The sequence below is a fragment of the Mirounga leonina genome, unplaced genomic scaffold (assembly GCF_011800145.1).
Source record: "Mirounga leonina isolate KUSES-001 unplaced genomic scaffold, KU_Mleo_1.0 Mir_178, whole genome shotgun sequence".
In the NCBI taxonomy this organism is placed as follows: Eukaryota; Metazoa; Chordata; class Mammalia; order Carnivora; family Phocidae; genus Mirounga; species Mirounga leonina.
In genome coordinates, this window is record NW_023270464.1 from 18,810,403 (window position 1) to 18,834,207 (window position 23,805).

General features: G+C 42.6%; 1 protein-coding gene and 1 pseudogene across 1 annotated transcript in view; both read right to left on the reverse strand.

Annotated features, from left to right (window-relative positions):
* The window catches only part of SV2B (synaptic vesicle glycoprotein 2B), a 179,287-nt gene that overhangs the window by 55,964 nt on the left and 99,518 nt on the right, over positions 1-23,805 (reverse strand). The window contains exon 2 of the mRNA XM_035024071.1: positions 10,876-11,717. Coding sequence (XP_034879962.1) covers positions 10,876-11,416 — 541 coding nt within the window. The 5' untranslated portion in view covers positions 11,417-11,717. The remainder of the gene's footprint in view (positions 1-10,875; positions 11,718-23,805) is intronic.
* On the reverse strand, positions 19,686-22,835 carry LOC118023161 (annotated as a pseudogene).

The following is a 23,805-nucleotide window of genomic DNA, read 5'->3' on the forward strand; positions in this document are numbered from 1 at the left end:
TTTTGACAAGTTACTTCAACCTCTTGGAGCCTAACTTTTCCCATCTGTAAAATGCTGAAAACAATGCTTTCCTTGCAGGTTGCTAAAAGGATGAGAAATGTCATATATAAAATGCCTAGTACAGAATGGTTGCAAGGGAAGATATATTATCAGATTATAGCCCTTGGTGGTGGCAGTATAATTATTATAATTGGCTTTCAAATTAGAAGAAAGTTCACAGAGGTTGTACCAGGCACTGGGAAATAACTGACTTTTTAGCATTGGTTCTCCTTTGGTTTTCTGAATACATCTGTGCAAGAGAAAAGAACTGCCCAGCCTCATTACTAGAAAGTAGCCCCCGGTGAAGAGGAGTGGCAGTGAGTAACAAATAGGACAGGAAAACGGCTTTAGGAACTGAACTGCCGACCAGCATGTATCCCCTAAAATCTCCGACATCATTTCCCTCATCACGTAAATGGGGGATTATCACTCTGATAGTCTCATGGGGTAATTTAAAATTCAGAATATCCATGAACACCACTGAAGATCTGTAAAGCACCGTGCAAAAGGAAATGTGGTTTTTGGATGCAACCCCATTTTTTCATGCTGGTCAAGGTGCATGCAAACATCCCAACCATCATCACAAACATAAGAAGGAAGCCTTTTGGGGACAGTTCCTACAGAGCACAACAAGCAAAACCCTGACCTCTCAGCAGCTCCCACTACCTCTGAGATTCTGTAAAATACCTAGCTCTCATACCTGGCTGCACCCTGGAATCACCAGGAAGCTGTTAGCAAAGCCCATGCTCACACCTCCCCCGTAGAGATTCTGACTTGATTATTCTAGAGCGGGGCCTGTTTCTTTTTAACAGCTCCTCAGGTGACCTAATGGCAGCCAGGGCTGAGAGTACTCATCTAGAAGTGGTTCTCCGCTGGAGCTGATTCCCTCACCCTCACCCCCACCCCTCCCCAGGGGACATCTGGCAACATCTGGATATAGTTTTGGTGTCATAAGTGGGAGTTGGGTGCTTCAGGCATCTGGTGGGGTAAAGGCCTGGGATCCTGTTAATAGCCTTAAATGCCCAGGACAGGGCCCCAGAGCAAAGAATTACCTAGCCCCCAAATGGCAATGATGTGTGCTGTTGAGAGGGGCCACCCAGAGAACTGGTTCAAAACAGTCAGTCGCTGGGACACCTGGGTGGCTCAGTCGGATAAGCATCTGCCTTCGGCTCTGGTCATGATCCAGGAGTCCCGGGATCAAGCCTTGCATCAGGCTCCCTGCTCAGCAGGGAGTCTATTTCTCCCTCTGACCCTCCTCCCTCTCATGCTCTCTCTCTCATTCTCTCTATCTCAAATAAATACATAAATCTTTAAAAAAAAAAAAAAAACAGTCAGTCGCTGACTGTACCACACAAAATGGCTCAGCAATATTTCTAGTCCCTCCTCCTCCCTGCTCTCCAGAACCAATCAGGAGATGGGGTCTATTTCCCCTCCCTCTTGAAATATATATATCACATCTTCTTTATCCATTCATCAATCAGTGGACAATTGGGCTGCTTCCATAATTTGGCATTTGTAGATAATGCTGCTATATATACATTGGGGTGCATGTTTCCCTTTGAATCAGTGGTATATGTACACAATGGAATATTACTCAGCCACGAAAAGAATGAACTCTTGTCATTTGCAATGACATGGATGGATCTAGAGAGTATTATGCTAAGCGAAACGAGTTACTCAGAGAAAGACAAATACCATATGATTTCACTGATATGTGGAATTTAAGAATAAAACAAATGAGGAAAGGGAAAAAAAGAGAAGAGAGAGAGGCAAACCAAGAATCAGATTCTTAATTATAGAGAACAAACTGCTGGTGACCAGAATGGAGGTGGGTGGAGGGATGCATGAAATACGGGATGGGCTTGAAGGAGGGCATTTGTGAGCCCTTGCCCAACCCTACACCTTCCCCTCCATTTGCAATAAATACACCAGTTTATTTAAGAATTCCCCCTCATTCATTCCTGTTGTATTTTTCATGGTCTGGGAATTATATTTTCAAATATGTGGATTAAGAGCCTTATGAGGTTTTTTTTATCTGCTGAAGTTTTCCATGGTAGGGACAATATAAATACAGGGAGGTCAATATAAATAAATAACTACAACATTTTTATGTTAATAATTAGTAAGTCGATAGTTACCAAACATCTTTTATTTACAGGGTCTCAAGGAATGTGCATATAACCATGGAGGAAAAAAAAAATCCTTCAAGTCTTTGGAGGTCTTATTGCCAAAGGAGATGTTCTGTAAGCAGAATAGAAAGAATCTGCTGAGCTATCCTTACCCTAACCAAGGTTAAAACAAGTGAGAAGCTAAAACATCAGGTTTTGCAGATGGATCAGAGGAGCAGGATGAATACTGACTAAGCACCTACTGTGTGCACATCCCGAGCTGCACGGTTAGCCTGAGCTATTCCATTTAATTCTCCCAGCAACCCGGGGAGCTAAATACCATTCTCTGCTGTGTTCTCCTTTCTCTCTCTGTGTCTCTATCTCTCTGTGTCTCTATCTCTGTCTCTCCTCCCTCTCTCTCTTACTCCAAGTAAAACTAAAAACTACACATCCATAAGCTCCAAATATCTTTGATTCAATCTAGATTAAAATCAGAGTATAACCCAGGATCCACAAATTTGCACCAGCAGTTAATAATTTGAAGTGGCTGACACAAGTGCTTTGAGACAGAGGTAGGTGCTATCCTTTGATGCAGAAGTGGAAAGGCACAGAAACTGAAACACCTGTAGACAAGTGGGAAAGTGCCTCACTCAAAGCTAAATCCATATTTAATCTATATCTCACATCATGAAAGTGAGGGTTTTCTTTGCAAGAAGTTCTCCTTGTAAGATTTATTTTTTTTAAACCCCCTTGGTTAATTATGCAAAGAACCCTCTTCATCTTGAGAACATGATGCTGGTTTTTTGGATGGATGGTTGGCTGGTGGGTTGGTTGGTTGTACAGAAAATTGTTTTATCCATTGTATGTTGGCTACAAAAATACTGGATTCACTCATTAGCTTTGTAATGGTCAACCCTTTGCTATGAATGCACTGATTTTATAATAAATACAACCAGCCGTGGAAAAGTGTAAATCTCTTAGAGAGGGGCTATCTTCTTTGCCTAGGTCCTCTGCTTCCTTCCTTGCATAAATTAAACAAGAAAAATGGTACTTATAGCAGAAATATTTTAAAGCTCTATATAAAAATCTTAATTTTTCAAAACACTCACATGGCATCTACTACTTCCTCTACATACCAGTCCAGAGACTGCATATTTCTCCCCTGGACTATTCTAGTAATCTTCTGTCATCTCTCCTACCTCTAGTTTCCCTGACAATCCATTCTTCATCAGTGTGGGGGTTTGCCAGTTGCTCAGTAGGTCTACCCCAATGACACATTCCAGAACTGGGGGAATAACCACAGGAGGGTTTTGGGACCCACTGAGCCCACTGTGAGAGGGACCTGAGCTAAATCTCCATTGATCACATACCTCCATGAGCCCCCCCTCTGCCTGGTGGACCACAGAGATGTTTGGGTCCCCTGGAATTAGAGCCAGTTCACAGCCAATGTCCCATCATCTTCACAAGGTCTGATTATTTCCTTTTCCCCAGTGCACAGTTGGAAAGACTGGGAGAAAGCATGTTTTCAGTGTACCAGGATCCTTCCTCAAGGAGACTCAGCCTCTTCCTCGTTCAGGGGTTCTGGGGCTGTAAACTGGCTCAAGTCTGGAAATGGACATGATGCCGTTCTTACGATACAAGTTGGAGTTTTGTTCACGTTACCTAAAATTTTTCTGCTTATACAGAACAAGTGAGAATTTAGTACGCTTCTGACCTGTTTCACTTCTGGAAACACCACAGTCTCCACAAGTCAGACTGGTCTGATTGCTGCTCTGACTCCACCAAGCTCATTTTACTCATTAGTTGGACAAAAAGGTCCAAGGGATTCTGTACGTGGTCACCTTGCCTCTTTGAAGTGTTTCATTAGGAGTATCCAAGGATGATAGTTTGAGTATCTCTGTTGCCACATCACACCCGGGGCGATCAGTGATGTCTTTACTACTGGAATAGTCAATCGTGTCTATATCGAATCAGATTAGAGAGTCAATTCCAGAAGCTCCAGAATCAATTCAGACTCTCATCCTCTAGAACCACGCCCAGTACCAAAACCCCTGGAGCAGAGTGACCCTCCTAAAACACAGGTCCCAACTCGTCATCCTCTTCCTCAAAGGCGTTTGATAGCTCCTCATTAAACAGCCCCCCATTGCCTGTGGAATCAAGCCGAAATATGGCGGTCAGGGATCCCTTAGCTTTTCTTCTAAAGAATCCCAACATCTAAAAAATCTAAATAAGAACAACTGATATAAATAAAACACACACACACACACATATTCCTAGCAGTGGATTTCACCATCATTAGTATTTATTTTCACGGTGGTAGGTAAGTATTTACTGGGCACATATTTTGTGCCAGGGCCAGGGGCCCAGAGTGGCCTTCCCTTCAGGAACTGATACTCTGAATTCAGGGCTAATGAAAAAGTAGTTCATAAATCACATGTTCTGCCCTGATGTTCACCTTGAATTCACACATAAAACAATTAAAGAATAATTTTCCGTGACAGCAGAGTAGTAAGGGCACCTCTGAGCTGCTGTGGAAATCGAGCTCAAAATTTATTCTAATGAATCCATCCCGTGCGACATTGCTCTGCGTCTGCCCTATAGCTGATGCAGACACCAAGCCCCAGGGTCCCTTGTGAGGTTCTAAATTACTGCCTGAAGAATAGGACTCCCTGAGCTGTCACACTGCAGATGGCAAGAAAAACTAAGAGCCAATAAAATACATGCCAAGCAACTAGACCCTTCCAGGAAATCAAAATCCTGAAGGCAAAAATGAAACTTTTGCCTGAAAATGGGACTCTCTTTCTTTTGGGCAGCAGGAAGGTGGGAAGAGTCCACTTTAAATCCAGCTGCTTAAGGAGTAGTTTTGCAATTGTGGAGAAACTTTGGCGTCAGTGGACCCAAAGCAGGCAAAGGAGGATGCGATCGGTATCCCCAACATTAAATGCAAGGGAACAAGGCACTGAGATGCCAACAAGTGGGTGTCATTGGAAAACACCAAACACAATCCTGAACTACCTACCTTTAACGTCAGTTCTTTGAATGATTTTTTTACATATAACTGGAATATACATCAATAGGACCTGAAAGGGCATTAAAAAGAAATGTGAATTCATTCGTCCACCACCTAAGATCATGGACTCTCAGAGAAAGACTTCAGAGCAGCCTGATCTCAGGCTCCATCCCTTATAAGGCCTTTGTTTTCTTCATCTTTGGGCCAAAAGGATAATATTGGATGTGACACTGCAAGTGCCCCATGCTGTTTTATATTTTATATCTTTTGTGTGAGCTCTAGTTCTGCCTTTAGAATAAAACTCATTGATCTGTGTCAACTACACTTGTGTTAAAAAAAAAAGCAGAGCACGGGGTGTTACATACAACTAATGAAATCGTTGAATACTACACCAAAAACCAAGGATGTACTCTATGTTCACTAACTGAATTTAAATTTTAAAAAAGCAGAATGTAAAACTGCAAAAAAAAAAAATTTAATTAAATACATGGTACAGTTGGACATTAAGTATTGCATATCCTCCCCCCTTCCCCAATTTTTAACTTTTTAAAATGGACTTTAAATAAGTAAAAGCATTTTGCTCTGTCCTGCAGTGTGCAGACAGGCCTTGCTAGAGCCATCTATTCTTGAAATGTTCTGAAACGCACTTTGAAAACAGTTACTGAAAGCACTGGGCTTGCATTGATTTTCTTTGATATACTGTTTGTAAGGAAGTCGTGGTTTTGAAAACAAAGTAGTTTTATTCCATGAAAAATACTTCTTAGTCCAGAAAAGTAGTATGCAGAGTTTTCCTTCTTGTTTTATAATAAACTACCAAGACGCCCTTCACGTAATAATGTTAATAAGTTAGCACACATATATAAAAGAATAAAACTCACTGAGTCCTATGAGTTGCCTGCTTTGTGTGGCCATCAGCCAGAGGGAATCCCAGGCACGTGATAATATTCAGCAGTTTTAAAAATAATAATGCAGGAAGATTTTAATTAACAAATGAATGCATTCTCCTTGTCTTGAAGGAGACCGACCACTTGACAGTAAGCAGGGCAGGGCCTTCAGTGCTAACAATATTTTCACAGACTTTTTCTTCCCCAAGTGAGACAATTCTAGATGAGTGACCCACTAAAATGCAGCACTTGAAGGAGCTCAACTCTCATCTTTCTAAAAGTTCAGGAGTCAAGAAGAGAATGAGAAGACAAAGTCACAGACTGGAAGAAAATGTCTGCAAAAGACACATCTTGTTAAACGACTGTTACCTGAAACATACAAAGAACTCCTAAAACAATATGGGAACAACCTAATTTAAAAATGGGCTATCACCTTAACAGACACTCACAGAAGAAGATACATATTTGGTAAATAAGTATATGAAAAGATGCTCCATGTGGTATGTCCTCAGGGAAAGGCAAATTAAAACAACAAGGAAACACACCTATAAGAATGGCCAAAAACCAGAACACCAAGGATGCTAAAGGCTGGCCAGGATGTGGAGCAACAGGAAGTCTCATTCATTGTTGGCGGGAATGCAAAATGGTACAGCCACTTTGGAAGACAGTTTGGCCATTTCTTACAAAACCAAATGTATTCTTATCATATGATCCAGCAATCACACTCCTTGGTATTTATCCAGAGGAGTTGAAAAGCTATGTCCACACAAAAATCTGCATGCAGGTATTTATAGCAGCTTTATTCTAGTTGCCAAACTTGGAAGCAACCAAGATGTCCTTCAGCAGGTGAATGGATAAATAAACTGCGGTACATCCAGACAATGGGATTGTATTTAGCACTAAAAAGACATGAGCTATCAATCCATGAAAAAACATGAAAGAAATTTAAATGCATATTACTAATTGAAAGAAACCAATGTAAAAGGCTACATATTGTATGATCCAACTATAGAATATTCTGGAAAAGGCACAACCTTATGGAAACAATAAAAAAAAATCAGATGTTTCCAGGGATTGGAGTCAGGGAAGGGCTGAATGGGCAGAGCACAGTGGGTTTTTTAGGGTAGTGAAAGTACCTTGTATGATACTATAATCATAGATACATGTCATTATACATTCATCCAAATGCATTGACCATTTAACACCAAGAGTGAGCCCTAAATTGAAAGTCAAGTACAAGTTTTGGGTCACAATTATGTGTCCACATAGGTTAACAATTATAACAAATGTTTCACTTTGGTGGGGGGTGGATATTGGTAATGGGGAGAGACTAGGCATGTCTATAAGGACAGAGCCATGCAGGACATCTCTGTACCTTCTTCTCAAAATTTGGCTGTGGACCTAAAACTGCCCTAAAAAAATTAAATCTTAAACACACACAAGCATGCACATACACACACACACACACATACAGGGAAAAGAAAGAGAGAAAGAACTGGGTTAGCACAGAAGAGAGGGGGCCTTGTCACCAGCCCACGTAGGGCAGCTTAAAAGCCTGTAAAAAATAATTTGGCCTGAAAAAAATGGGCAATGTCATCACCTGAGAATATCTAGCCCTGAATTTGGGTGGCTCATCATTACCAAGTCATCAGTTTAGTAACAATAACAACTATATATAATAAACAATAATAATAATAACAAAACAACTAAGATATCTTGAGCACCAATTATGTGCAAGCACTGTTTTAGGCAAGTTAAATGCATAGAACTCATTGAATCCTCACAAAACCCTATAAAGTAAATCCCATTGTCATCTCCATTTTGCAGACAAAGAAACCAAGGCACAGAGAAGCTAAGCCACTTTCCCCAAATCACCCTAAGAATTGGCAGGGCAAGGACTCAAACCCAGGCTGCCTGGCTCCAGGGTGTATGCCACCCCATTATGTCATTGCAACTATAATTTGTCCCAAATGCAGGGAAGGAGAATGTCAAGATACAAAATAGCAAGAACTAACATTGTTTAGGCCTTATGCAGGGTTGGTTGCTTTACCAGCTTTATCTCATTTAGTCCTCACCAAAAAAAAGTATTATTACCCTATTCCACATATGGGAAACAAAGAGAATTTATGACTCGCCCAAGGTAAATGGCATAGCCAGTGGCCAAACCCTAGTGGCCAGACTCTAGCACCCACAGCATCATTTCTCACACCATGCCACCTCTCTGTTGGAAGCAATCTATGTTCCTCTAAGCAATCTATGGGGTGCTTGATGACATGGAAAGAAGGCCTGCCCCATGGCACAACCTCTTTTCCAAAGACCATGTAGAAAAGAAAGGCAGGATGGTGGAACAGAATGAGAGCAGACTTTGAAATCAGACAAACCTGGGTTAAAATCTCAGCTCCAGCAATTTCTATGTAACCTAGGATATAGCTCTCCATGTTCCCTGACAGGTACAAATGGGGTGAAACTCCTCTAACCGCCATGGTGACCATGAAGGTCAGATGAAACAGCGTGTGGAAATGCTGGTCCCTGGAGACCTTCCCATCATCTACCACCCAGATGCACTTCCTTGACCACACAGGGGGGCCCATAAGTGCATAGGAAGTCCATCTCTGCTCAGGTAGTCTGCCTGCCCTTCTTGGGCTGAGTCATAACGTCTTCTTGGCAAACACCAAAAGCAAAATTGCACAAATATGAGCTCTCTAGATTAGGACCACGTTCCCTTGACTCTGAACATTTGCCCTGGGAGCCATCAGGAGCTCCAACCATGCTGCAGCTCTGTTAATGAGGTTGCCAGAAACTGACGTGGTCGAGAGACCAAGAGGCGTGAAATCGTTACTGACATTGCCAATTTGGCCTAACAGGGACCCAGGGTTTCAGTTGAGAATACCACAAAGCAAATTAAGGCCTTGCAAATGTTTAAATAAATTGGGGACTGTATGGTTTTGTTTGGGACTTGGGGTTTGTTTTGTTTTTTGCCCTTACCAAAAAAAAAAAAAAAAAAAAGGATTCGAACTTAAAAGCACAAAGCAGAATTTTTTCAATAAAAATACAATTTTAAAAAGCAACTAAAATTCTAATGGTGTTTAAAAATTTTGGGTGATAGCCTTGCTCCTTAAGTCATTCCTTCTGTTTGTACATACTCAGTCTCTTTCGGTTCCCTACTGGTCATATATGACACAGTTTAATCATTTTAAATGGCCCTTTAGTTAAAGTTTGTTCTTTAAAAGCTTCCAGGAACAACTCTTTATTGCAGGTGTTTATGTTATATCCCAATCTTATTTAGAGGGGCTTTAAATCAGGGCTGGCAAACTACAACCCACAGGCTAGATCTGGCCCTTTGTCTTTTTTCATAAATAAAGTTTTATTGGAACACAGTTATGCCCATGTGTGTTGTCTATAGCTGCTTTTGTGCTACCGAGGCAGAGTTGAGTAGTGGTAACAGAGACTATCTGGACCTGCAAAGCCTAAAATATTTACTATCTGGGTCTTTATAGAAAATGTTTGCCAACAGTTGCTTTTTTTTTTTTTAAGATTTATTTATTTTAGTGGGAAATTTTAGCATGGGTAGGAGGGGCAAAGGGAGAGAGAGAGAATCTGAAGCAGACTCTACACTGAGCACAGAGCCTAATGAGGGGCTCAATCTCACGACCCTGAGATCAGGACCCTGAGATCAGGACCTGATCCAAAACCAAGAGTCGGATGCTTAACTGACTGCACCACCTAGGTGCCCCTGTCAATGCTTTCTTTAAAGCAAGTACTAGAGAAGAGAGTCCTACAAAGTATTTCATAGCACTTACCTCTACAGTAATTGAATAACTCTCTGCGTCTGTTAATGCTTATTTGTCCTGCTGTGTGTGAGTCCCTTGAGAGGCAAGGACCATGTCTATCTGGTTCAATATTTTCTTCCCAAGGGCTGAGCACAGAGACTGGCACACAGTATACACATAATAAATATTTATTGGGTGAATGAATTAAGTTGTTAGACAGGTTTTGAGTTCTTGAGGGTTCTTAAGAACATGACTCATAGTAAGTTCTCAATAACTATATGTTTGCTAAATAATCAATTGCATGGACTTTACATTTAGAGAATGGATATGTTTCCAAGACATTTAATGATCAACACAAATCCTTGTCTGTATTATGATGAATCTCTTCTACACCACACCTTTGGTACCCATCCTCTCTCTAACTTCACAAAATCCTCTTTGTCTCAGGCCCTGATATCTGAGGCTTGGCTCTCACAGTACCAGTCTATTACTGATTTGCAAGGCTGGTCCTCCATCCTGTGGAATCCATCTGTGCTTCACAGTGTGATTCCCAGTGGCCTGCAGGGGATGTGGGGATAAGCTCAGCCCAGCATGCATCCCCAAGGTACATGGGCAGTTAGCCCACTGACACTTACATACAAGAGAAACCGGGAGCAGACGCCATCAGATTCTAGAAGGACACAGAGAGGGCTGAGAGGAAGAAGCTTTCTGGCCTACCACTCACAAAATGTATTTGCCGTTTCAATATGGAAGGTGGTTTAATATGAAGATGAGAGAGGTCTGACTCTCAAAAAGGCAATAAGATTTGGAAAAAGAACTAAGAACTTGAGAGTCAGACAGACCTGAGCAGGGATCCAAGCTCTAATACTTATTAACTGGGTAAACTTGAGCCAATTAATTTTCTCTGAGATAAAAATGCCTTAAAGGTAAAATGAGAGCATTGCAAGGGCATCGTGATAGATTTAAGGTGCCCAATAGTGACAGGTACTATATAAATTTAACTGCTCTTTCCCCTTCATAATTTAATGTCACAAAGAGAAGGATCTTTGGAAATTTCTACTTACCAAGCATTCCTTTTTTGGAACTGGACAGACACATGTCCTTCTCTGCACTGGGCAGGACAAAACTCACCACGAACACCTCCACCCCATCAGCCATCAGAGCCAAACCCAAGACAAAAAAGAGGATCCATTGGAAACGCCCGTGGCCACACTCATCAATGATGGTCTCATACTGGTGGGCCAACTGCTCCTCATCTTCCATCCTCTCGGCCATCAGGTCGGCCTGGCCCCGAAGGCCATCTGCCCTGGAGGGTGCCATCTTGGCCTGCTTGGCCTTGACATCATCTGGGTGAGGGATGCCCTGGTACTCGCCCTCATAGATCTCATCCTCCTCGTCATGGCCTTCTGTAACATCGCTCTGTGCATCCTCCTCTGGGTTGGACTCATTGCCACGGTAATAGCCATCATTGGGGGCATACCCCTCATAGTTGTCCTGATACTTGTAGTCATCCATTCCTTGGTTCCGGGACTGCCAGGTCGCCTCTCGAGCTATATCTCTTGCACTGTGGTAGAGGTTTGGGCTGTTTCTATAACCATCACCCATTATATGTGCAGAGGTGTTCAAGGTAGAATCTGTTCGTGTGACTTCTTGGGTGATTCTCCCCCTTATCTCCCAAACAGAGCAGATTTATGCAAAGACAATGTAAGTATCCTTTTGCATTCAGTGTATATTGGACGTTTTTGGAAAGTTTCAAATTCTGGTCTGGTCTCCTTCAGTGACCCAGGAGAGTTGTGTGGGGAGAGGTTGATTAGAAATGGGGTCAGCTGTTTTCCTTGACAAGGAGCCCACAGGACTTGGCAGCTTGCTAGCTGGCCTGATTTGTTCTGCTACTGAAGGTTATGCCCTGGGAGTAGAGAAAAGGGAGAGAGGAGTGTTACAAAATGCAGAAATTCTTAAAATACTCTCAGAATTATACAAATATGTTTACACATGCCAGCGCTTCAGGTGCTAGGTGGAGGAAATCTTGATTAGACATTTGGATTTGTATCAAATGAATAAGGACTGAATCAGTGAGACAAAGGGGAAGGGAAGAAACAACAGTGGTCAGAGAGGTCTTTGGAGGTGCTGATTAACCTATGAAAAGGGTCAACTCTTACAAGAGAAGGAAGCAGAAAGTGGGCAAGGGATTCTCAATACAAGACGATATTGTGTTATGGGATTTTGTTAGAATTTATCAAGCCTTTGGCAACAGGACAGATTTATTATAGCTCAGCTTCTGTTAGAAAAATGCCAGCTTTTCTAACTTTGTTATGAAGTGGCTATACGATTTTATATCTAGAATGCTGTGGCAAACCTTCAGGACCATTTCTCCGAAGGCCTGGCTCACTTGGAGACTCGGCACTTTGATGGTTTGAGGGCCCCTCTGACCTCGTACTTGGCTTAACTAGGGAGGAAAAGCTGCTGAAGACCCAGAGCCGGAAAGCTTCATGCTGCCACATCAGGGCTGTGTGACCATGCTCATGTCTCTCTGAGGCTCTGTTTTCTCATCTGTAAAATGGGGATAATCATACCAGCTACCTCATAAGGTTGTTCATAAAATGCTTGGGACCTGCGTGGGAAATATTATTTTAGCCTTGACATGATTGCCACTCTTTTTCTTCCCTAGTCCCAACTGTAGAAACCAGGACCCAGTATTGCCAGAGCCAAAGCCAATCCCCGAGGCTACCTGCTGATACTCACGCCCAGCGACTGGCACACCCTGTCCCAATCACATCCTTCGAATCTCAGTTCTCGAAAGGTTTAGAGCCACCACTTCATGACGCCTACTGTGTGCCAGAAATTGTGCTGAATGTGTCATGTCCCTTCTCCCTAACTGTCACAACGATCAAAACAAAAAGAAGAAAGTATTTGTACTTTCATTTTACAGATAAAGAAACTGTGGCTCAGCGGGAGTTAGGTCAAGATCAAACAATGAAGACTCAACGCCAGACCCACTGATTCCCAAAGTCAGTTCTTTGCATGGTCCCTGTGCTTCCCAAACGCTATTCAGGGGGACTGTCACATAGATCACCTGGAGGGCTTTAGAATGCAGATTCCCGAGCATGCAGAGGGGCTGGTTCAAGCTCAGGGGTCTGAGTTTTCACACAGCTCCCCAGAGGGACACGGAGGCCCAGCTGCTCCCTGAGCAACTCTCAGGGGTGGAGGCAGGGCCCCTCCGAGACACCTGACCCCACTTCAGCTCTCCCTGGCTGCTGGACCCCTTCCCTGGGGCTGCCAGAGACTCACCTCGCAGCTCAACCCACCTACTGTTGTGTGTGTGTTGTCAACCTTTACAGGCCTCCCTGTCCCATCTGAAATCCACGCTCAGCAGATGCCATCCCACAATGGACTGGACACACTCATCCCCCTGCCCCACGTCTACCCGCCTGGCTCTCTTCACCTTCAGCCCTGGACAGACTCCAGCTCTGGAACTCAGTGACTCAAAAACAAAACACAGGGAAAAAACAAAACAAAACAAAACAAAACACAGGGGCACCTGGGTGGCTCAGTTGGTTAAGCAACTGCCTTTGGCTCAGGTCATGATCCTGGAGTCCCAGAATCAAGTCCCACATCGGGCTCCCTGCTCAGCAGAGAGTCTGCTTCTCCCTCTGACCCTCCCCCCTCTCATGTGCTCTCTCTCAAATAAATAAATAAAATCTTAAAAATATATATATATTTCTTCTGGGCGATGCCAGAGACGAGTGGTTCTCAAACGAAGGGTGGGCCAGAACCACAGGGGCTTGAGGGACTTATTAGAAATGCAAATCCCAGGACCCCTCCTCCAAAGACACAGAACTTGCAGAGTGGTAGGTGGGACCTGGAAACCTACATTTTCCACAAATATCCCAAGAACTCCAGTGGACGGCCTTCTCAGGAACAGTGTCATAAGAGACAGCAAGAAAGATTTACTAAGGACTGATTCTCACTTTATCTTTTCAGATTTTTCATCATCCCCAGTAAATAAATTTGTATTGGACCATGCTGGCCTGAATCATGTCAAATTAATATTCTAAATCTGTTTTTATTATATCCATTTAGGAACCACAGGAGGAATATAAATCACATGTAAACAGCATGAGAGTTTTGCAGAGTGCTATAAAAAAAAAAAAAAAAAAAAAAAAACAGAGAAAGAATGCCAACTGCCTGAGATCTGGTGTGTTATTTCCATCCTGGGGGGCTCTGCAAAAAATGTCATGAACCAGAAATGATAGATTTGCAATTCTAAAAGTATATGTGGGAAATGTCACAAGGGGCAGAGGTCGTGGGACTCGCTTTGTAGAAAGAAGGAGATCTTTGTCAATGCCAATTCCACTCATCTGATCCCGTGAAATGAGCTTCTGCAAATGGCAAGTGCATTCGAGTAGGGAGGAGTCACTGTTGGGTGTTGTGGGGTCGTTTTCTCTTCCATTGAGAAAGGCCAAGTTATTTTTCCAGCAAAGCATTTTCCAGAGAATACAACCATTAATCACTTTCAATGTTATGGGTTGAAATGTGAATCCCCAAGAAGGTATATTGAAGTGTTAAACCCAGTACCTCAGAATGTGACCTTATTTGGAAATACGGTCTTTCTAGAAGTAATTGAGTTAAGATGATATCATTAGGGTGGACTCTAATCCAGGATGACTGGTGACCTTATAAAAAGGGGAAATTTGGACTCAGACACCGATCTGAATAGAGCGAAGATGACATGACACGGGGAGAGCGCCATCTACAAACCAAGGAATGCCTGAGGCCACCCGAAGCTAGAAGAGAAGTCTCCCTTACTGCCCTCTGAAGAAACCAACCCTGATTTCAGATTTCTAGCCTTCAGAACCATGAGACGGTAAATTTCTTCATTTAAGCCACCCACTTTGTTGTACTTGGTTAAGGCAGCCCCAGGAAATGAATTCACTCAACAACATTAACAAGCCAAGTATTTATCACCTAACCAGCAATAACAGAATAAGCACGAGAGCACCTATTAACTGAAAAGCAATAATTGTTTATCCTCACAGCCAGTTGTGAAGCAAAACCATTCTCTCCATTTCATTGATGCAGAAAACTGAGGGTTAGGGAGGATTAAAAAAGGTGTCCAAGTTAACACACAGAACTGACCGTCAGGGATTGGATTTGAAGCAGGTTCACAGAGAAGCTTAGGGAGTGGGTACAATGGGAAGAGACTGGACTCCAAAGAGACAAGTCAAGGTCACACCTGAGTTGTCTACACAGCCAAGAGTAGCATCAAGCCTCTGACCCCCAGGTTAGGCTTTGTGCACCCATCCTCCACGAACATCCCCCAGAATCTCTGGTGCTTCAGGCAATGTGATAGATATGACATGACCTGAGCCCCATTCTCAAGACATCCACCCCTCATCGAAGAGTCAGATGGAACAATGCAAAGCATCATGCAATAATAAAAATGACAATCTTAATTATTACTAATAGTATCTTTTATAAAACTTGCCTTGTGGCTTTGTGCCAGGGACTAGACTGAGTGTATCATGCGTATCCTGGTCTTTTAACCAGGACAACAATCCTATGAGGCAAGGACTATTATTACGAACTCATTTCACAGTAAACGAGATTGATGCTGAAGACGTCACAATCGTAGGCTCTCCCAGGGGGTTCAGAAGAGGGACAGGTCGTTATGGGCTAGGATGTGCCGGAACAGCATCCTAGAGGTTGGAGACTGTCAAGGTCAGAAAAGGGCTTAGAGAAGCCAGAAGGAGAGGAGGCCACTGAACGCTGGAGACCAAGGATCAGCAAAGTCATGGAGGAGAACATGACTTAGCTTGTTTGGGCAGCGGTGAAGCACCTGCCTACGGCGGTCAATCCAAGAAGGGAGACTTAGAGTGATACAGTGGGGAAGTGAAGAGCAGTCAGTCCGAATGCCCTGCTCAGGGACTGGGAATCCTCCTTTGAGCAAAGGGAGCCATGACAGTTGTTGAAGTGAGCAGAGCAGTGTGTCACACAGAGCAGGAATCTAGAAAGATCTCCCTGGCGGGGATAGGTGACCTGGTTTTTAAGAGAAAACCTGGGAACAATGAAACTAGGTAGAAGTTTTCATGGCCGGGAGGGTAATAATCCAGAGGTGTGGTGAGGCCAGGACAAAGGTGGTGGCTGTGGGACTGGAAGAGAAGGATGGACACGAGGAGTCTCCCACAGGAGAACAGATGGTGCATTTCCTGTCAGTGGACAAGGAGAAGGTGAGGCGACCAGGAAGGTGATGATGTTCGGGAGGCAAACTCTATACTGGAAACCTTTCCGGAATCCTCCAGTTGCTGTATAATTAAAACAAACAAAAATCTTTTTCCAGACTTCTTTCAGATTGCCTTTTTAGTGGGGTGGTGGGACACAGAGCACAAACTCTGGCATCAGAGGGGGCCCAGAGGGGTCCCAGTTCAAGTCCTGACTCTGCCACGTCCTATGACCTGAGCTCAAGCTCTTCACCACTCCGGGCCTCAATTTCCTTATCTGTAAAATCGTTGTAATAAAAGCACCCACGTGAGGTAATCCGCGAAGAGCGCTTAGCATGGTGCCGGGCACAGATGTGATTGATGTAAATTTGATCTGATTATCTTTGTTGTTGCTGTCATTATGATCATTATCTGACTGAGCGTTGACAATTAAAGTGTAGCCAACATCTCAGCTTGAGCCCAGCCCAGCTCCACTGGAGATGTGGGGGTCCATCTGGGCCGTGCTGGGGAACCAAGTACAGAGAAAAACAAACTGACATTTCATTCCTCATGAAAACCACTACCTCTCAGATGCAAGCCAGCCCTAACCTCGTCAGCCTCTTCCCTTACCTCTCAAGTTCTCTGAACCTCTGAGTCTGTGCTATTCGACTCAGCATCACTGGGTGGTAAACTCTTGTGTGTAATTAAATATCACCGAGAACAAAGCTAAAAATAATATTAGAATGGAATGATGTAATGCTTCCCAAAATGTATGCTCTAGAACATTAAGCCTTTCATAAGCTCATTTCAGGGGGGCAAAAAAGAGAGAGAGAGAATTCCAAGAGCTTATTTGAGTTTAGGAAACATGGCATACCCTATTCACTATTCTCTTCTGGAGATTCAAACTGCACATTGCTAGGTTCAAGTCTGTGAAAGACCTGAATAGATACTTATTTAACACCACAATGAGCTGCACCACATACACATCCGGAACAGCTCGAATCCACAGACAGACCATAGCTAGGGTGGGCTGGAATGTGCTGAACTGGAACCCTCATCCATCGGTGCTGGGAATGAAGAATGGTTCAGCTCCTTCAGTTTCTTAAAATGTTAAGTTTTAACATTTCTTAAAATGTTAAGCATGCACTTACAAAATAAGCCAGCAATTCCATCCTAAGTATCTACCTGAGAGAAATAAAAATTAAAAAAAAAAAAAACATGCCCACACAAAGACTAATACAAGAATGTTGATAACAATATAATTTATAACAGCCCCAAACTGGGAACAATACAAACGTCTATCACAAAATGGGTATATCCAGGCAATGGGATAATAATTAGCAATAAAAAGGCACAAAGTACTGATACATACTACAACACGGATGAACCTCAAAAACATACCAAGTCAAAGAAGCCAAATGCCAAAGGCCACATATCACATGAATCCACTTATATAAAATGTCCAGAACAGGCAATCCACAGAGACAGAAAGTAGATTAGCAGTTGCCCAGGGCCAGGGGTGGGAGTGGGGATTGACTGTAAGTAAACTTAAGGAAATTCAGGTGGGGGGAATGAGAGGAATGTTTTAAAATTGGATTATAGTGACGGTTGCACAGCTTCGTAAATTTGCTAAAAAATCATCGAGTTGTACACTCATGAGTGGATTTAACGTTACATATGTTATACCTCAAAAAAAGCTGCTGTTCTTTCCCCCACCAAAATAAATCTATTTCACTTGTTGAAATCAGTGTTTCCCATGACCACAGCCTCTTTGTCCCTGGAACCTGTGTTAACATCCATGAAATTCAGGCTTTTCCAGTTAGGTACTGATTTTATGCTTCGAGTCTAAGGTCTATTAATCCTAGGATTTTCTCATGTCTTGAGAGCCCAGTTGGCGAGCATCCCAAAGTCTATTTGCATATGGGGCCAAGAGCTTCCTATTGTAAGAGAGAATCGGGGAGCACAGCCTGGTCACAGCCCAGTGGGTCACAACTGGAGGAAGGGATAACTCAGATTTCTCACCAGATTCGATCAAATCTTCATGATGTATCAAGAGCCTGGAATGTAGCAACTTTAGCACAAGCAGTAACAGAAGATGGTCCCCTTAGCAAAGATACGAGTGTCCTCAGCACCCACCCCTGGAAAGCTGGGCCCACTGGTTGTCCCCCTCAGCAGCAGCTGTGTCCTCAGTTGCAATTGGCCTTGAAGGGAGATTCACCCCAGTGAATCAAGGCAGAAGAAAATGGTGGATAACCTGGACCGGAAGGACTAGTACCCCAATACATGAGCTAGACTTGGGTACCCCTGAAACTATTTGACACGAGTTTAGTGGGAACTGAGGCATATAAAGGTATAACTTGAGTAAATGTTATTTTACATGAACAAGATAGTGAATTCTATTTTACATGAACAAGAGATAGTGAAGTCAACAAACTCCAATGAGTACTAATGAGATGTCCAATGTGTCAGTTAGCTTTGCAGACATCTCTTCCTTAAGTTTTCATATGAATTGTGTAGGTCATACCAAAAATGAGTACTAAGAGAGGGCAGGGGACTCAGCATAAAATATTGTATGCTGTGGAAGAGAAAGACCACTGGACCACTGGAAAGAGGACCTGAATTATAGTCTTATCTCTACCATCAAGTTACTGGGGGACCTTGAATGAGTCACTGACTTTCTGAGGTCCCTAAAAAGAGGGGCTGTACTAGGTGACTTCTTAAAGTCCTTTCCAGTATCAGACTCAACATTTTCTTCTGTATCTGTGACAATGCTTTGAACCATCAAAGTAATATTTAAAACATAATTGTTATTAGTTTAATATCTAGGAATAGTATCTGTTTTAAATTAAGAGCAACATTTACAAACTGATAAGCCATTTTTTGGAAATTTGATGGCTCTTTATTCTTAAATATTTAGAATTACTCCATGAGGTCCCATGATATCTCTATTATCGTATTTTATTGTAACTGTTTATGTGTCTCTCTGCCAAGAGATTGTAAGCAATTGTAGGATAGATAATGCACTGGGTTTTTACTTATTTTTGCATCTCCAACAACAAACACAGAGCCTTTAACCATAGAAGTCTTTGAAAATGTTTGCTCGTTAAAGGTTAATAGTTATTCAGTGTCAGGCTGAAAGCAAGTCTAAAACGGCCCATGGGCCAGAGTGCCCTTGCATTTGTTGTGAATAGACCAACTGGTTTACCTATGTTTAAAAAAAAAAAAAAAAGTCGGGTCAGCTGACATCCTGAAGATGCCACCTTTCACAAGGACCCGTTCACTCCTTTGCTTCCCTAACTGGCCTTCTACTACCACCAAGTTCCCCGCTGAGATAACTGTGGTGCAGGGGTTCTCAGGAAGGCTTGAGTTATTTGTTAACAACTTCCTGACTGTAACATTTTAGCCACTTGCAGTGCTACTTGAAACATACTGCTTGATGATTCTGGCGTAGGTTACATCAATCCATGGGCTGAAAATACCAAGACTTCTCTGGCTGGTATTGGGAGACAGCGTTCTCTGAGTCTCCCCACAATCACTGCCCCTGTCCTACTTACAACAGCATTTGCTCATTAGTATGACATGGAAAGTACACTTCTCTCCCTTCTTAGCTGAATCACCCAGCTATTTCCATTGTGTTAAAACAGAAAGCTAGTTTCCAAGGTGTGAGAAACAATTGATTTTTTTTTTTGCTTGATGAATAAGTTTATTATTGTCTTTATCTGAAAAATCTTCATAGATAATTGTGGTTTGGTTTATTAGCTCTCAGCAGCCTGCTCCTGAGCTCTAAGGAAGCTTGCCTTCTTCTGAGCTACCCAATCTTTCTTTTGGGCAAGAGACATTTTGGGACGGTTCCACCTCTTCTTTTTAACTTCTTTCTTAGGCTTCTTCTCATACACTGGATTCTCTTGTATAGCAGCATGAGCTTTCTTATACATCTCCTCCATCATGTCTGGAGTTACGTTGTTCTTTATGTATTGAGAGAATTGTTTCTTGTAAGCATCTTCGTCTTCTTCCGTTAGGTAATGCATATAATCTGCAACATTCTGACCCATGATGTGCTTTCGATGTACTTCTGCATTGAATTCCTTGTTTTCTGAATCATAACCAGGGAATCGTTTGGTACTGTGAGGGATAGACAAGCCTCCATCCACTGCTCCCTTGAGGGCCCCAAAAACTTTATTTCCAGTAGTAGTTCTGGCCAGCCCTGCAATCCAAATAGCACGTGAAGGCACCAGGTTGACCATCAATGCTTTCCACATTGTATTCATCTCCAGTCACTTCCACTTGGCCTTCATAGAGCTTGTCCATGCCAAACCTACTGAAGAGCCTGCGGGCCAGCAGCAGGCCAGTACAATACGCTACAGCATAATTTGTCGGGCCAAACTTCACACCATACTTTGGGAGTTCATGAGCATAAGCCGCACAAACTATCATATCTCCTTTGATTATTAAACACAAACCAAACCACCTGATCTTTCAGTGGGAAGAAAAAAACAAGTATTTCAAAGCAATACTAAATCCTTGAAAGTACTAGGGATGTTCAGAACAGTTCTTCATTTTAAAATATAAAGGCAAGAGAATAATGTATGGAGATATATGTTGATCAAAACATTACTTAGAACATCAAACCTGGAAAACAAGCATGTATTAAAAATGGTAAATAAATGTTAGCATACTTATACAGTTAAATATTATGGCATTATAAAAATTGTGTTTTTGAAGGACTTATTAGGAAAGAGAAGAAAATGATCACATTATAATAGTAGTTGGAAATGCTAAGCAGATCATATATTCGTATCATTATACCAATAATTTCCATAATATTACATATTGCAAATATGTATTTATATTATGCAGGTTGATTTGTTAAGATGTTAATGTTTGCCTAGTACTCCCTGAAATGTTAATTTTCTCCCTCTTGGTTCTTCTGTGTCCTAAAGGCAAGCCAGTGTTTTCCACGGTGTGGTCCTCAAATCACCTGCAGCAGAACCATTTCCTGCCAGTTAAATACAGATTCCTGGGCCCCATTCCAAATCTTTTGAAACAAAAAGGGGACAGAAACCTGTTTTATTAGCAAGTTCTCCAGGTAATTTTGTGCTAACTCAAGGTCAAGAACCTCTGCCCTATGTTCTTCTTTCCATAGGAAACAGGTAACATTTGTGTGTGTGTGTGTGTGTGTGTGTGTGTGTGTGTGTGTTGATTCAAGGGCAAGGCCAAAGAAGCCTTTAACCAACCCTCCAGACAATTAGACTCTCCCAGGAGCTAAGCTAGAAGGGAAGAGGAAGAGGGGCTGGTGTTTTGACTTATAGATGAGGTGCCCAAGCTCTGGGAGAGGGGGAACACTGAGAAGTAGGAAGTGAGTTCCCTGAGAGGAGATGGACCCCAGTCCCTCTTACAGGCAGCACTCTGGATGGAGGAGAGCTGGGAGGCAGCTATGGAGACTATTAATCCTGCAGCCCTGGGATCAGCAATGGGGTCCCACCCAGCCATACAGTCTGTAAACAGATTGTTGAGTGGTGTCACTGTATTTATCCAGACAGGAATTGCCTAGCAGAGGGCGCAAAGCTAGCTCTTGCAGGCAGCCCTGAGTAGCAGGAAGAACAAGGAAAACCATGGTGGCCACAGCCATGGGCTAAGAGCCAGGCATCCCCACTGTTTGGGGGACCACTTAAGTGGTCCACCCACAGGAGTGGGGAAGGGAAACCTAACAAAGACTGATAATGGCCATCTACCAACACTACTGCGATTTGATTAAGAAAAACACTTTGAATGCACTTTCTTGCCTTGGGTGGTGTTGTAAAGCAAATTCTTGCCCACCGCATACATTTACAGATACCAGCTCTGCCGCTTACAGGCTCAGAAAATCAGAGCAAGTTATTTAACCTTTAGGCTGCAGTTTCTTCATGTGTGAAATGAAGAGAATACAGATTTTTATTCACTGGGTTATTATGAGAATTAAATGAGTTAATATGTTCAGAAACCTTGGGAAGAGCTCCATAAAAATAGCTATAATTATATAAATGCCCAGCACCCAGATCTGCATTTCTCCATATTCCCTCACCTCTGCAGCAATGTATAACACAGCCAAAAGCACAATAAGAGCCTTACCCTCACCCCACTTGAGCAGCAAATCTGCAGCCTTTGAGGTGAGACCCTCTGGATTTTTAGCACTCCACTCTGCTGCAGCCTGCCCTGAATCTCCACCCCCACCCCTCACCCCCAGGCCAGGTTCTTGACCACCCCTCCCCACCACCCAGTGCCAGCTCCCTTCTCTAGAGATCCTGACCATGACCCACATCCCTGCAGTCATGGGCTAATATTGTGCTCTCAAATGACTGATGATCAAGGCCAGCGTTTCCCAAAGTGGAAGATGCTATCTTTTGTGGGAACTGACATGATTTCAAAAGGTGTTCAAGCATAGCATTAAATAACACTGAATCACATAGAGAAAGTGTGATTGTATTTTTTCAGTTCTTTCAATCCCTTTTGATGGTCAAGGACATCAAAATCTTCTTTGGGGGACCAGCACAGCTCTACCACCTACCTGCTAACTCACGAATTGCCCTTTTGCAACAAAGTGAAAACAAGCCTTAGATTCACAGCCTTTAGCAGAGAACAGTATCTGGCTGAACAGCAGTAACATAACTGTGTTGTTTTCATTGTGTTTGTTTTTATAGTTATCCTATGGTTATAGGATTGATATAGTCTCCTTCCTAAATAAATGTATTCTGTTAGTAAGAATAAGTTTTTTTTTTTTAATTAAACGGGAGTACAGGTGATGTTTGATCTTTGCCAGTGATATGGTAAAAGTCTCGAGAATCGTGCATGATTGTTGGAAAACTGGCAAATACCACCCAGACAGAAAACGCTGCCTTCCAAGTAGAAAAAAAGCAACACTTTCTCACTTGAGTACAAAAAATGTATCATCTCATTGAACTTCACAACAGTGCAAGATAGATATCCTTATTTCTCTATTCCATAGAAGAGAAAACTGAGGCTCAGAGAGGTCAAGGCACTTGCCAAGGTCACACAGCCAGTAAGTTTGAGAGTCCAGATTCAAACTCTCCACCTATACAAAGCTTCCTCCCCCATACACTTATCTCCTCTCCTGGAAACCAGTGCTAGCTCAAAGAAACCTTAAATGCGCACAGGAATCTATTGGCTACAACTGGAAGGGCCTGCCTGCCAGACAACTCAGAGTCCCCAACCCAGGTCCTTGGGATCTGGCCTCCTCTATTCTATACCAGAACATTCCTCTACAATTCCACTTTACCTTACAATCAAGTGCATTCAACAGAGAGTATACACTATACACCAACAACTGAGCACATCCCTGTGTGTTCGCTTAGGAATATACGTGCCCAAGTAAATGCTCAGACTGACAAAATTATACAGTGAATCTTGCAAATTTGGGTAATGCAGGGGTGGGAAATTTTTCCATTCTTGCCTTCTAGGTTCTTTGGCTGGCCTAATAATCGACATAAGACAGATTAACAGGGGAAAAAATTTTAATTTTGTATGTACAGGAGTACCAAAAAAAAAAAAAAAAAAAAGAATAGGATACTCAAGTGACCAAAGCAGGCAGCTTATATACCTTTTAGACAAAGAAACAATAAATTTGTAAAGAATTGACCAGATGAAGGGGTTTGGGCTTGGGGTAGTAAATTAGTTTAGAAGTGACAAGTGTTCTTTATACAGCCCTCTTAGCCCTAAATTCCCTATATCTGGTGATGAGGATGCCTCCTACCCTGCTGGTACAAGGAGCATACCTTTCACAAGGGGGATTTATTTCCAAAG